Source organism: Phaseolus vulgaris, chromosome 2, assembly GCF_000499845.2.
Source record: "Phaseolus vulgaris cultivar G19833 chromosome 2, P. vulgaris v2.0, whole genome shotgun sequence".
Lineage (NCBI taxonomy): Eukaryota > Viridiplantae > Streptophyta > Magnoliopsida > Fabales > Fabaceae > Phaseolus > Phaseolus vulgaris.
Window position 1 is genome coordinate 7148919 of NC_023758.2, and position 13141 is coordinate 7162059.

The 13141-nt window shown below is 35.4% G+C and overlaps 2 protein-coding genes across 2 annotated transcripts; both read left to right on the top strand.

Annotated features, from left to right (window-relative positions):
- The first annotated feature begins 5741 nt into the window (after nt 1–5741).
- Nucleotides 5742–7689, top strand: LOC137808980 (uncharacterized). The gene is made up of 6 exons (XM_068610125.1): nt 5742–6113; nt 6203–6266; nt 6348–6428; nt 6713–6948; nt 7030–7380; nt 7465–7689. The coding sequence occupies exons 1-6, from the start codon at nt 5742–5744 to the stop codon at nt 7687–7689; spliced, it is 1329 nt and encodes a 442-aa protein (XP_068466226.1).
- Nucleotides 7690–10290: 2601 nt separating this feature from the next.
- Nucleotides 10291–13130, top strand: LOC137810530 (pentatricopeptide repeat-containing protein At4g18975, chloroplastic). Its single transcript, XM_068611864.1, has 6 exons — nt 10291–10492; nt 10571–10669; nt 10739–10831; nt 10952–11095; nt 11709–11921; nt 12714–13130. The coding sequence occupies exons 1-6, from the start codon at nt 10457–10459 to the stop codon at nt 12960–12962; spliced, it is 834 nt and encodes a 277-aa protein (XP_068467965.1). The 5' UTR covers nt 10291–10456; the 3' UTR covers nt 12963–13130.
- Nucleotides 13131–13141: the final 11 nt, after the last annotated feature.

Genomic DNA, 13141 nt, shown 5'->3' on the forward strand with positions numbered 1-13141 from the left:
GACATGAAGAAAACCCATGCACAAGTCTTAACTTGGTATGGTGTCGCCTCGTTCAATCCAGTTTAAGTTGTTAAATTAACATATTCATTGCAGGTGAAAGACTTGCTAACCTCGCTTAGTCTAAATTCTGAAAGCAATACTGACCTCTTACATGGTAAAGGAAATGTTGACCTCGCTCGGATTAGTTTGTGAAGGAAATGTCGATTTCTCTCGTTCTAGTTGTAAGTTTTAAATTATATTCATAGCAATTTTAAATTAAATGCTAACAGATGAAGGAAATGTTGACCTCGCTCAGTCCAGTTGGTGGAGGAATGTTGATCTCACTTGGTCCAGTTTGTAAGTTTTAAATTATATCATAACAGGTGAAGGAAATGTTGACCTATGGAAGTTTATGAATTTATTAGCCTTTATGGCTTACGCCTGAGGTTATAGAGTTGTGAGGTCATGGGTCGAACCCAATAATAGGGTGAAAGCGAATTTGATATCGATATCTAAATTTAATAGTTATGAACTTATTAGCCTCATTGGCTTATGCCTGAGGCTATGGGGTTGTGAGGTCATGGACTGAGCCCAATTAGGTGGTGAAACGGTCTTAAAGGGCGTTAATTATGAAGATTGACTGTATATGCGGGATTGTAATTAATTTGGTAATATAGCTCAAAACAAGACCATATACAAGGAGAAAGGGCAGAGCACTACCTTGTATAAGGGGAAAGAAGATGATCTGATAAAGAATGACTCAAACAAGGGGAACAACTCACATAACAACTTCACAAGAATTAATTCCAACTCATATTTTACACTATAGTCACTATATTTTATATTCTTATTGACTTGACCGTCAGAGTATCTTCTACAGGTGGAGCACCCTCATTTCCTTTGAGCCAATTTATGAAGCTTGCAAGGATATGATTCGGTGACCTTCTCGAAGTTAACTGACCTCAACTACATGCTTTAGTTGAGAGACATCCCTCTTGGCTAGAACATTTGGCGCCCATTGTGGCTATTTATCACAATTTCTTACTAAAACATATAAATATTAATTTATTCAGACTGAAGAAGAATCATATTCAGAATCTGAAAAAGAATCGGCTGATGAAATGTACAGGCACAATAGCCGCGAACATAAAAATGAAAGGAAAGATGCTGTGAGGTTTGGGAATAGAACCTTGGGTGGATTGGAAGAGGAACCAGGGGGAGTGGGAAGGCAGGGTTTGAGGTGTGCGATGCCCAGGTGAAGTTGGGAATGGAAAAGGAACCGAAGGGAGTGGAAGAGGAACCGGGGGGAGTGGGAGGGTGGGATGCTTGAGGCATGCAGTGCCCAGGCAGCATTGGAAGTGGAAGAGGAACCGGGTGAAGTGGAAAAGGAACCGGGGGAAGTGGGAAGGCGGGATGCTTGAGGCGTGCAATGCCCAGGCTGTGTTGGGAGTGGAAAAGGAACCAGGGGGAGTGGGAAGGTGGGGTGCGTGAGGCCTGCGATGCCCATGTCGCGGTTGTGTGGGGATTAAAAGTTTAGGATGATTCAAAAATGGACCCAAGCGCAATAAGAAATTTGGCAGTGGATCAAAAGCCGATAGCCTGCGTGGAGGAGGGAAATATTGCGAGAATAGATCGGGGATGAGGGATCTGGGAGAGAAGCCGCGAGCAAGAGTCACATTTGGAGAGGAAAGATCTTCCGGAGGGGGAGGAGCTTCCGTAGAGTTGGAAGAGCTTTCTTCCGAGCCTTCCTGAGGCGGAGACGAAACCTCTGAAACCACACACCAATGTTAACTGGGTGGGGTGCCGACCTCGTTCGGTCTAAAGCAATGAAGACCATGTATAAGTCTTAACCTAACATGAAGAAAAAACCACACAAGTCTTAACTTGATGTGGTGTTGACCTCGTCGGTCCAAAGCAATAAAGACCATGTATAGGTCTTAACCCAACATGAGGAGAAAACCACACACCACTCTTAACTGGGGATGCCGACCTCGTTCGGTCCAAAACATTAAAGTTCATGTACAAGTCTTAACCTAACATTAAGAAAAAACCACACACCAGTCTTAACTAAGTGGGTGCCGACCTTGTTTCCTATGCCATGAAGACCGCGTATAGGTCTTAACCTAACATGAAGAAAAACCATGCACAAGTTCTAACTTGGTTTGGTGTCGACCTCGTTCAATTTAATTCAATGAAGATCTCATACAAGTCTTAACTTGACGTAAAGAAAACCCATGCACAAGTCTTAACTTGGTGTGGTGTTGACCTTGCAAGGTCCAATTTAAGTTTTTAAATTAACATATTCATTGCAGGTGAAAGACTTACCGACCTTGCTTAGTCCAACTTCTGAAAGCAATACCGACCTCTTACATGCATTACACGTAAAGGAAATGTCAATCTACCATGGGAAGGAAATGTTAATCTACCATGGGAAGGAAATGGCGACCTCGCTCGGTCTAGTTTGTGAAGGAAATGTTGATTTCACTCGGTCCATTTAAGTTTTGAATTATATTCATAACAATTTTAAATTTCATGCGTAATAGGTGAAGGAAATTTCGACCTCACTCGGTCCAGTTGGTGGAGGAAATGTCGATCTCACTCGGTCCAGTTTGTAAGTTTTAAATTATATCATAATAGGTGAAGGAAATGTCGACCTATGGAAGTTTATGAACTTATTATCCTGTATGGCTTATGTCTGAGGCTGTGGGGCTGTGAGGTCATGGGTCGAACCCAATAATGGGGCGAAAGCGGATTTGATACCGATCTCTAATTTTAACGGTTATGAATTTATTAGACTCATTGGCTTACGCTTGAGGCTAGAGGATTGTGAGTTCATGGGTTGATTATGGAGATTGACTGTATATGCGAGATTGTAATTAATTTGGGAATATAGCTCAAAACAAGACCAGATACAAGGAGAAGGGGGGGAGAGCACTATTCTGTATAAGGGAAAGAAGATGACCTGATAAAGAATGACTCAAACAAGAGGAACAACTCACAAAATAACAACTTCACAGTGAGTAATTCCTACTCATATTTTACACTATATTCACTATATTTTATGTTTTTATTGACTTGAGTGTCGGAGTATCTTCTACAGATACCTCATTTCCTTGGAGCCAATTTATGAAGCGTGCAAGAATACGATTTGGTGACCATCTCGAAGTTTAACTGACATTGACTACATGCTCTAGTTGAGAGACATCCCTCTTGACTAGAACATTGGCTTACGCCTGAGGTTGAGAGACTGTGAGGTCATATGCCAATCTGGTTGGCAAGGTTGCTGGTTGTGAAGGCTTTTTAGCCTCATTAGCTTACGCATGAGGCAAAGGGTCTGTGAGGCCGATCTGGTTGGCAAGGTAGCTGGTTGTGAAGGTTCTTGAGCCACATGGACTTACGCCTGAGGTTGAGAGGCTGTGAGATCATGAGCCAATCCCGCTAATAGGACGAAACGGCTCAGAGATCGATCTAGACAATTAATGGAAGGATGTCATTTTAAAGAGGGGAGGACATTAATATAGGTAATTGGATGGATACGCGGGATAAAGAATAATGTGAAAATAAGAAGACTAAATACATAGAAAACTTAGTATAAAGGAAAGGAGAGGTCGACAGTAGAAGACGGACTATTCGAATCGAAAATCACTGTTTGTGGTTAAACTTTATGTTGTACTAGATTGGGAGGCACCTAGTGGCTAGAACATTATATATATATATATATATATAATAATAAAATTGTAATTTTAATATATTTGATACTTTAAAAAAAATGACACTTTCTATGTTACTAATATTTATATATATATATATATATATTAAAAATAATATTTGAAAAAGTAAAAGTTATATTTCAGTACGAAAAAACACATTCGTTGAATATTGTTTAGTGCATAAAGAAATGTTGCTCTTTAAGGCCCTGTTTGCTTCTTGGGGTGGTACTGTTGTCGACAACGAAAGTCTCAGTACCACCCCGTTTGCTTCCAGCGTTCAATGCGGGTGAGGGAGGAATGGCGGAGAAAGTTGAGTGAATTTGGGCTCTTCTCCAAGATGAAGAGAAAGTAGAGGTCATGGAAGGGAGTGCCACGTCAAACCTAGGAAGTTACCTTTGTGTCCTTGCTTTTCTGCTCTCCATTCCAGGACAAACCACTGACCCGCATGCATGCCACATGAAACAGTGAGATTCCTAACTTGGCTCAGGAATCGTTTAACCATTGAAGGCCTCTGTGAAGGCTGTGAATGTAGTGGGTGGAGTAGGTGTGCATTAAGTTGGTTGTTGAGTATATAAAACCATGCATGGCACTTTCAGAAATCAAAGAAACCGAAACCGAAGCTTGTCCTGATAAGTATTGAGTTGTATTGGGGTTGGAGAGATTAGTAAGGCATCAGAGTGTGTGGTAGGGGTTCACTAACGTTATGCTTGGTTCATCTCAGGTGCTTGGTTGATCTCAGGTGAGCATATGGCTTTGCTTCAATGGTGCATAATCGATTATAGGTGAAAAAGCACTGGCCACATAATTGATTATGTGTTAAAAATTCAAGACATAATCAATTATCCTAAGCGTTAATAAATGGTGATAATCGATTATGCTTCTTTTTTGCCTTGTTGAATAATCGATTATGGTTGATATTTTTGGATAATCGATTATCCTTTCTTTGTAACTGATGGGATAATCGATTATGTTCTAATTTTTTGGTGAGCTTTGTGAAATTTTCTAGGTTGCTTTTAATTTTCTTAATTTTCAGGCACTCTCCTGGTCCGTTCTTCATCCCCATTGTGCTTCCTAGTGTGTTGTTCTTCAAGTTTTTTATTTTTTGATGTTAAGTTTTTGTTTTTAATTTTTGTTTTATATTTATGTTTGGATGATTATTGTTTTGCAGTATAATTTGTTTAGATTGTTTTAATAATAAATGTAGAAACTTTTGACAATTGAAATTCAAAATTTATAATGTTTAGGGTTTTCATTAAAAACATTATAAAAATATTGTAGTAATTAAAAAAACAGTAAAAGTTTAGAGTAGAAATATGATTTTTACTTTTATTTATTTAAATTTGAATTATTTTAAAAAAAATGAATTTCTTATTTATAAATAAAATTATGATAGAATGGAAAAAATAATTTCTAATGTTTAGGGTTTTTTTATTTTATTTGACATAAATTGTTAATGTTATAATTAAAAATATTATAAAATGATATAGTAATTAAAATAAATAGTAAAAATTTAGACATAAATGAAATAGAATTTATAAATTTTTAGGTTTTTTTTTATACATTTGAGATTAATATCTGAAATTTGAATATTTTGTATAGTTTTATTTGTTATGATAGTTCATTAATTTTATGTTATTAATTTTATGTTATTGTTTATTTTGTTTGTTTATATTTACATGTTGTTTGATTAAATTATGTGATTGAAAATTTTAATTTATGTATATATTTATATAACTTTTGTTATATTAGAGAAATTAAATGATATAGTAATTTATAATAAAATATTTATTAAAATTAATTAAAAATACATTTTAGGGTCACTGGATTGGTGTACTTTTACATCGAAATGGTAACCACGTTCGGTATGAATTCGGAAAGACATTTTGACGAGGCAGAGATGGTACACTTTGAGGAAACATTTGCAATTTATGACGATCTTGTTGCGGCGAACATGAATTTAATTTCACAAATCGAAGAACAAATAAAAAATAATAATGGTGCATCAGTCATGATCTTTGTATGATTGCTTTTGGATTGAATTTGTTACACACGATGCCTACTAGAAGTAACTATATGAGTGAGTCTCAACCACAAAAAGAGCGCCGCAGACAAGAATTGATGGAGTACTTGGTTCACACTGAACAATCTCGTGATATTATTCGCATGGGACCGAAAGCTTTTATTAAATTATGTGAACGAATAAGGGCAACTGGAATTGTTAAATTTCTGCACATTATTGGGCATAATGTGAAGAATCGAAGTGTGTCATTCTTTTTCCATCGGTCTGGAGAAACAGTTTCCCGTCACTTTTATAATGTTTTGACTGCAATTTTAAGGTTGGAGGGAGAATTCTTAATTCAACCAAATGGAACGGTTGTACAACCACACATCCTTAACAACAGTCGATTTTTCCCCTTCTTTAAGGTTTGTTGGTGATAACATTACTTAAAATTATGTCTAATGTATTTTTTATTTTGTGTTCAATTAAAGTTAAGAAATTTTGTTTACATTAGGATTGTTTAGGGGCCATAGATGAGAGTCATGTACGTGTTAAGGTTGCACGTGCTGATGCACCTCGTTTTCGAGGGAGAAAAGATTGACCAACCCAAAACATATTTGCAGCTTGTGACTTTGACATGAAGTTCACATATGTCCTAGCTGGTTGGGAAGGAACTGCCTCCGATTCAAGGATATTGAAAGATGCTTTGGTACAAGACGATCCTTTGGTTATTCCAGAAGGTTAGTTATAGGGTATTGGGTGTGCAGAAGAATTAAAAGGTTGAAGTAGTATATACTAACCCAACTTTCCACAATCTTTGTAGGAAAATACTATCTTGGTGATGCAGGTTTTATGTTAAAATGAAATATAATAACACCTTATCGTGGGGTGAGATACCATTTGAAAGAATATTTGCGAAGAGGACCACAAAATGCAAAAGAGTTTTTTAATCATCGACATTCATCACTTAGAAATGTAATTGAGAGAACTTTTGGGGTGCTCAAAAAATGTTTTCCAATTATAGCCAATGGGACTGAGCCACATTATGATGTGGATACTATGACAAAAATTGTTTTAGCTTGTTGTATTCTGCATAACTTTCTACGCAGGGTCGACAATGATGAGTCTCTGCTTGAAGAAATAGATAATGAATTGTTACAAGAAGACGTCCAACCAAGCACCACCCATGCTCGTGAACATGACTATGGGCTAGGGTGTCATATTAGGGACACTATAGCAAACGAAATGTGGCAAGATTATGTAAACAATTAATTTCATGAACTAATATATTTTGTCCTATTTTTCAATGTTTGTAATCCTAACTTTATTTAAGTTAATTAGATGGATCGCGGGAAAAATGTTGCTTCAAATTCATCAAGTTCTTATCGAGAGTTGACGAAGTGGACGGCGGAGATGGACCTAATTTTGCTTAATGCAATGATTGACGAGGTACGAAAAGGGTGTAGAATTGATGGTAGTTGGACCACTCAAGGATACACTAACATAGTTATGGCTTTAAATGAGGCTAGCTTATCGGGTATTAAGAAAAATCATGTCAAGAGCCGCCAAAAAAGCCTCAAGGACAGGTGGAGGGAAGTCCATGATTTGTTTGGTAGATTGAGTGGTTTCGCATGGAACCAGACCACCAAACTTTTTGAAGTCGAGGACGAAGTTTGGAGTGAATTGATTAAGGTACGATGATAAGTATTTTTTTATTTAACAAATACATTTGACTTCACATTTGGCATAAAATACTAATATGTGACATCTATGTAGGCCAAACCATTTGCGGCGAAATGGCGTGTGAATCCCATTCGCCATTATGACCTCATGGAGGAGTTATGGTGTAATGATAGAGCCACGGGAAGTCGGGTCAAGACAGCCCGTGACACCAATTCACCTCCTGACATGAGCAATTTCAGTGTCAACCTTGGGGAGAATAATATGGATTATATCCCCGAGCAACCGAACTATGAGGAGGCAGATGACTACGTCCCATGATCACCTGCTCCTCAATTCCAATCTAGTGACACTCCTTCAGACACACCGTCAAACACTCCTTCTATGCTGTCTGCTGGCTTTGCGGGCACATCCTCATTTCGAGGATCAAAGAGAAAAGGCCCTACTATGGACGACATTGATGAACATTTTGCAATGTTGAATACTAATCTTCAACAATGTGTGTCATCAATGAAGGATGGAAATGAAAATGCCTCTCAGTTGGTGAATATTGCTCGTGCACAGGCAACGACAACTCAAGATATAGTTGTCGAAATTAGACGAAGAAACGACTTATATGTTGATCATGTACACCACCATCGATGTCATGCCTCATACCAGTACTCAGAGTCTGATATTTGGGCAATGCTCGTGGAGCTTAACATTCAGGATGAACAGCTCATGGATCAATGCTACGAGTTTTTATGTGACCATCCCGGAAGAGTTAAGCAACTATTTGGGATGCCATATGAGCGTCGCATGACAAAATTGTTTGGATTTATGACTAGGCATTGATTTCATATCTCTGCGTTACCTTTAATTATTGGACATGTAATATTTGACTGTGTTTGTTTATTATTGGACATGTAATATTTTGCTTTATGAACTTCTACTTTCATTGGCCATGTAATATTTTCCTTTGTGAACTTGCACTATTGTGTTTGAAAAGATCTACCATTATGTTTATGATATTATATTAACTTTTGTTTAGTTATTTATTGTAGTAATTGCATTATACATGGTATCACCATCCCAGAAACATAACAGAACCCATAAGGGTAAATCTCCAGCAGAAGATGTTGTCATTCCTCCTCAGCCAACAATGAGGATTGAACAAGTTCTTGATTATTCAAGATACTATAGTACCAGGTGTCAAATGGTGGTGTTTGAAAAGAAGTTTCACGCAAGACCAGTATTACCACCAAAAGTGATGCATACTCCATTTTTTGTTGCTCTAGGAATTGAATTCCAAAATCTTCTGAATTGGCAAGGTTTACAACCTTTCCTTGGAATTAATCTTCCGTATTATGAAGATTTGGTAAGAGTATTTTATACAAATGTAAAAATCACACTTGTTGGTCACCTTGCCATTGAGATTTGCAGAAGAATGATACACATTAAAGAAATGGATTGGATGACCATTGCTCATCTACAGTATGACGGTCTTAAGTTAACCCCTGGGACGATCCCTGAGGAACTGAATTTTGATCGAGCACTAGCATTATCGTCCATAATTCGTGAAGATGTTGAAGGTGAACATTAATGAATTGTTATTGTTATATTTGACATTGACCATTGTCAATTTGTTATTTAATATTAAGGTTTTATGCTACTTTTCATGCTACTTATTTACATAATCATATTGTTTTTAATGCAACTTTTTTACCATTTTATTTCTATTATGCATAAATCATATTTGTGTCCTTAAACCCAAATACGGAACTTCGACAACATTGGTTAAGTGCCATTCAATGTCTGCGTATCAGAACACGTCGTCATCTAGTTGTACTGGTTGTAGTGAAAAAAACGTGGTACTTTTACCCATGCTACTAGGAGCACAGGTACCTTCGTTGCTCCTATTTGTGATTGTGGACAATTTGCTGTTTTGATAATAGCGACAAAGAAAAAAATGCTGGAAATTTTTTTTGGGGTTGTCCCAACTACAAGGTAAAATTTATTCAATTAGGTTTGATACAAACTTAAGAATGTTATTTTAAACTTATTCATTGTTCAATTTTATTGTTTTCTTGAAAACAGATTAGAAGTGACATGGTTCTAGGCTATAATTTTTTCAAATGGTGCATTGAAGATGTTGCCGATGAAAAAGATGCAATTATTATCATATAACAGAATAAAATATGTCTTCTAGAAAACCGTTTGAAGGTTTCCACAAGAGGGATTAAAATGTTATTACTGGGGATGTCTTTTCTTTTTCTAATTAACATTATGTTCTTTATTTTGACATAATTTCAAAATTACAAACAAATTAACACGTCTTTATATCTCTTTCCGGATTAAATGTAATGACTTTATATTATATATTTTGACAACTACTTAATATTCATGTTATATTCTAAATATCTTTTTTTTTAATATATTCATTTTGTTATTCATAATAATGAAAATCATTATTAAAATTAATTTTATATATATTTCTATATATATAACATAACATAATTTAAATTTTTTTATGTAATATTATAATTATGTAAATAAATTCAGTTAAGTAAAAAATAAAATAAAATAAATAAAATGTTAAATAATCAAATTATACTTAAATTTAAAATTATAATTCATAATTTATTTTAATTTTACATCTTTTTATTTATAAATAAAACTTAAAATTATTTTAATTAACTAAAATATGAAAAATGATTCATCATTATTTATTCTTCTTTTATATACAAAGGTAAATTTGTAATCTTACAAATTTTACTATTCAAAATAATTTATAATATTCTTACGATCATTACATCAATCACAAATTTCAATAAACTTTCTTCACATATCTACTCTAACATATTCTAATCCAAACAACCTCAACTTTTTTCACACTTTTACTCCCTCACACTTAACTTTCCACTCTCCATTAATCTCTAATCCAAATAAAGCCTAAACTAAGTGCAATGACCTTTTTTTATCTTTTTTACGAATTTTTGGTTAACCAAAAATAGGGAATGGGCGAAATGAACTAGGGCCAGAGTGCGCGGAGGAAGAAAGGAGAGAAAGGCGCGTTTGGTTGGTTGAGTCGTCACCACCGCGAACTAGCATGTGGAGGTTAAGGTCACCTCGAATCTCTTATCTCGTGAGTCTCTCTTTCTCTCTTTATCTCTTCGCTTTTCGGAATCGCCTCCAATTTCCTTAGTGTGATTTGGTTCGTCAGGTTGGTAGATTGAGTCAAATTGAAATAACTGATGTGAAGGTTCAACACCATCGTTGCTGTCAAACTCAAGTCTCGCCTCCTCGATCGAGTTTGCAACAGGTTTGTATCTGTTCATCGTTCATTGTTAGTTACCGTTATATGAATCCTATTAACTTCCCTCCCTCGCAGACAAAATATGATCCTCCTGACACCATAGTTCCGAGGACTTATATTGGGGAAAACGTCTCCAGAAAAGATAAGACCAAATATCTTTACTCTACAGTAAGTATACTGATGATAATAGTTGTGTGGCTTGGTCCATAAATATATATTAGTATTTTGAAGGTTTAAACCTGGTGAGTGACACTGAATTTGTTTTGTTTAATAATAATAATAATGCAGCTTCTTGAACTCAACGACAGTAAGGAGGCTGTTTATGGTGCTCTTGATGCGTGGATTGCGTGGGAGCAAAACTTCCCAATTGCCTCATTGAAAACAATATTGAATTCTCTTGAAAAAGAACAGCAGTGGCATAGGGTTGTGCAGGTAGCACTGCTATCTACTTTCTCTTCTTCTTCATGCATTATCTTTGTCAATATGAACCATGACTAATAGTAGTTCAAGTTGCACTTTGATATCAGATTAATTAATCTGTGTGAAACAGTCATTTTAACGTATGAGAAAACTGTAATTCATTTACCATTTTATTTTATTTCTTCTATAAGTCTTTATTGAGAAGTTTTGTCCAAACAAGACCTATGTGCCGTTCTTTTCTTGTGGTTTTGTTGGTTATTTGGTAAAAAAAGCATAGCATGCTATGAAGTTTATCAATTTTGTAAAGTTCACTTAAATATTATATGACCAGCAATTTCTTTGTGTTTGTAGAAGATTTCTGTAGTCGGATTCTTTTAGTATTCAATTTATCCATGTTGCTTTCTTTCTTTTATTGATAAAGTTATAATTTTATGTAGTTTATATTTGATTTTAGTATGATCTGTAAGCATGTTAGTTAAGGATTTGTTGTGAATTTTGAGTCAATAAATATGTCTGGGAGTACTTTTAACATTTGGGAGAAAAGGAAAGGTGCCAGGGTTGAATTTTAGTTTACCTCGGTAGTACTGTTAGTAAATTACTCGGGTTGTTTAATATCCTATCCAAGGTAATTAAATGGATGCTGAGCAAAGGGCAAGGGACGACAATGGGAACGTATGGTCAATTGATACGAGCTTTAGATATGGACCATAGAGTGGAAGAAGCACAAAAATTCTGGGAAATGAAAATTGGTTCTGATCTGCATTCAGTTCCTTGGCAATTATGTCATCTCATGATATCTGTATATTACCGAAACAACATGCTGGAAGATCTTGTTAAGGTAAGATTTCGTTATTTATGACATTTCTTATGTTTCCGATAAGTGATATATCACTTGTATAAATTTTCAATGTGTTTCTTCTCTTGGCAGTTTGATACTTCTTAACATTCTTCCCTCAGAGTGGAATTGGGAAATTTTGTTTTTTGATAGATTTCATTCCAATGGCGTTGATTAACGTGCAATATGTTCCCTTCTAAAATGTCCGCGATTTTGTTTTATACTTGATTTTTTTTATGGGATAAATCTCAGAGTAGCAAGGGAGACATAAATGATCTTCATTCATTGAAAAGGGTTATAAGCTATAACTGACGAGAGCTTAAATAATACAGAATTATCATTTGCAGTATCCACTCAATTTTAGTGACTGGTAACCTTTATTTGAAGTTTTATTTGTTGCATTATGCTGTACTTCCATTTTTTTTCTTGAACATTTTAAGCAGTAAAATCTGGACTGAATTTATGAAATGGTTTGAAAAGTTGTATAGTCCTCACGGAGGACAATACAAAAAATTGTTTATCATTAATAAATAATAATTCTTATTATTTGAATATAGATTAGAGGAACAGAAAAGATTACTTTACCCAGTCATTTCTTTTGAGGTAAAAAATCAAGTAACATGCTTATATTAGTTGTGGTGGACTGTGGTTGTCTGCTTGTATATTGTAGTAACAACAGGGGTATTTTTAGGTTTGCATCCAGCATCCTTACTTTTTGTGTAACAGTTACATACAACTTATAGTTAAATTAACTAACGGTTAACCTTCTCTTTATTTTCCTTTGCTTATGAAAAGCTTTTCAAGGGGCTGGAAGCTTTTGATCGAAAACCGCGGGATAAAACTATCATTCAGAAAGTGGCAAATGCATACGAGATGTTAGGCTTACTTAAAGAGAAAGAGAAGGTACTGGCAAAATATAGCCATCTCTTCACAGAGGAAGGACCAACTAAAACACATAGAAGGAAGTCATTTGAGTCAAAGAAACATATGCATCTTACCTCAGATCAAAGACAATCTAGAAATTCCTTGTCTGAGGAAAAGTAGAAGTCAGGTAGTCTCATGTTATTATTTCACATCGATAAAATTGTTCGGTTAAGGTTAAAGTAGTGCTAGACCAAAATTTCAGGGTTCAGCTGCACTCCTACGTATAAACTCGTTTCAGAAGAAATGTTTTTAGTAATACCTGCTTTGCCCGTTGGATTTTCTAAAGAAGCTGTTTGGTT

What these genes read in the sequence shown, in the direction of transcription:
- LOC137810530 (XM_068611864.1), top strand. Translation starts at nt 10,457, where the DNA reads ATGTGGAGGTTAAGGTCACCTCGAATCTCTTATCTC. An exon ending in CCAAATATCTTTACTCTACA is followed by an intron (nt 10,832 to 10,951) that starts GTAAGTATACTG and finishes ATAATAATGCAG; the next exon opens with CTTCTTGAACTCAACGACAG. An exon ending in AGTGGCATAGGGTTGTGCAG is followed by an intron (nt 11,096 to 11,708) that starts GTAGCACTGCTA and finishes ATCCTATCCAAG; the next exon opens with GTAATTAAATGGATGCTGAG.
- LOC137808980 (XM_068610125.1), top strand. Translation starts at nt 5,742, where the DNA reads ATGCCTACTAGAAGTAACTATATGAGTGAGTCTCAACCACAAAAAGAG. An exon ending in GATTTTTCCCCTTCTTTAAG is followed by an intron (nt 6,114 to 6,202) that starts GTTTGTTGGTGA and finishes TGTTTACATTAG; the next exon opens with GATTGTTTAGGGGCCATAGA. An exon ending in TCCTTTGGTTATTCCAGAAG is followed by an intron (nt 6,429 to 6,712) that starts GTTAGTTATAGG and finishes TTCCAATTATAG; the next exon opens with CCAATGGGACTGAGCCACAT.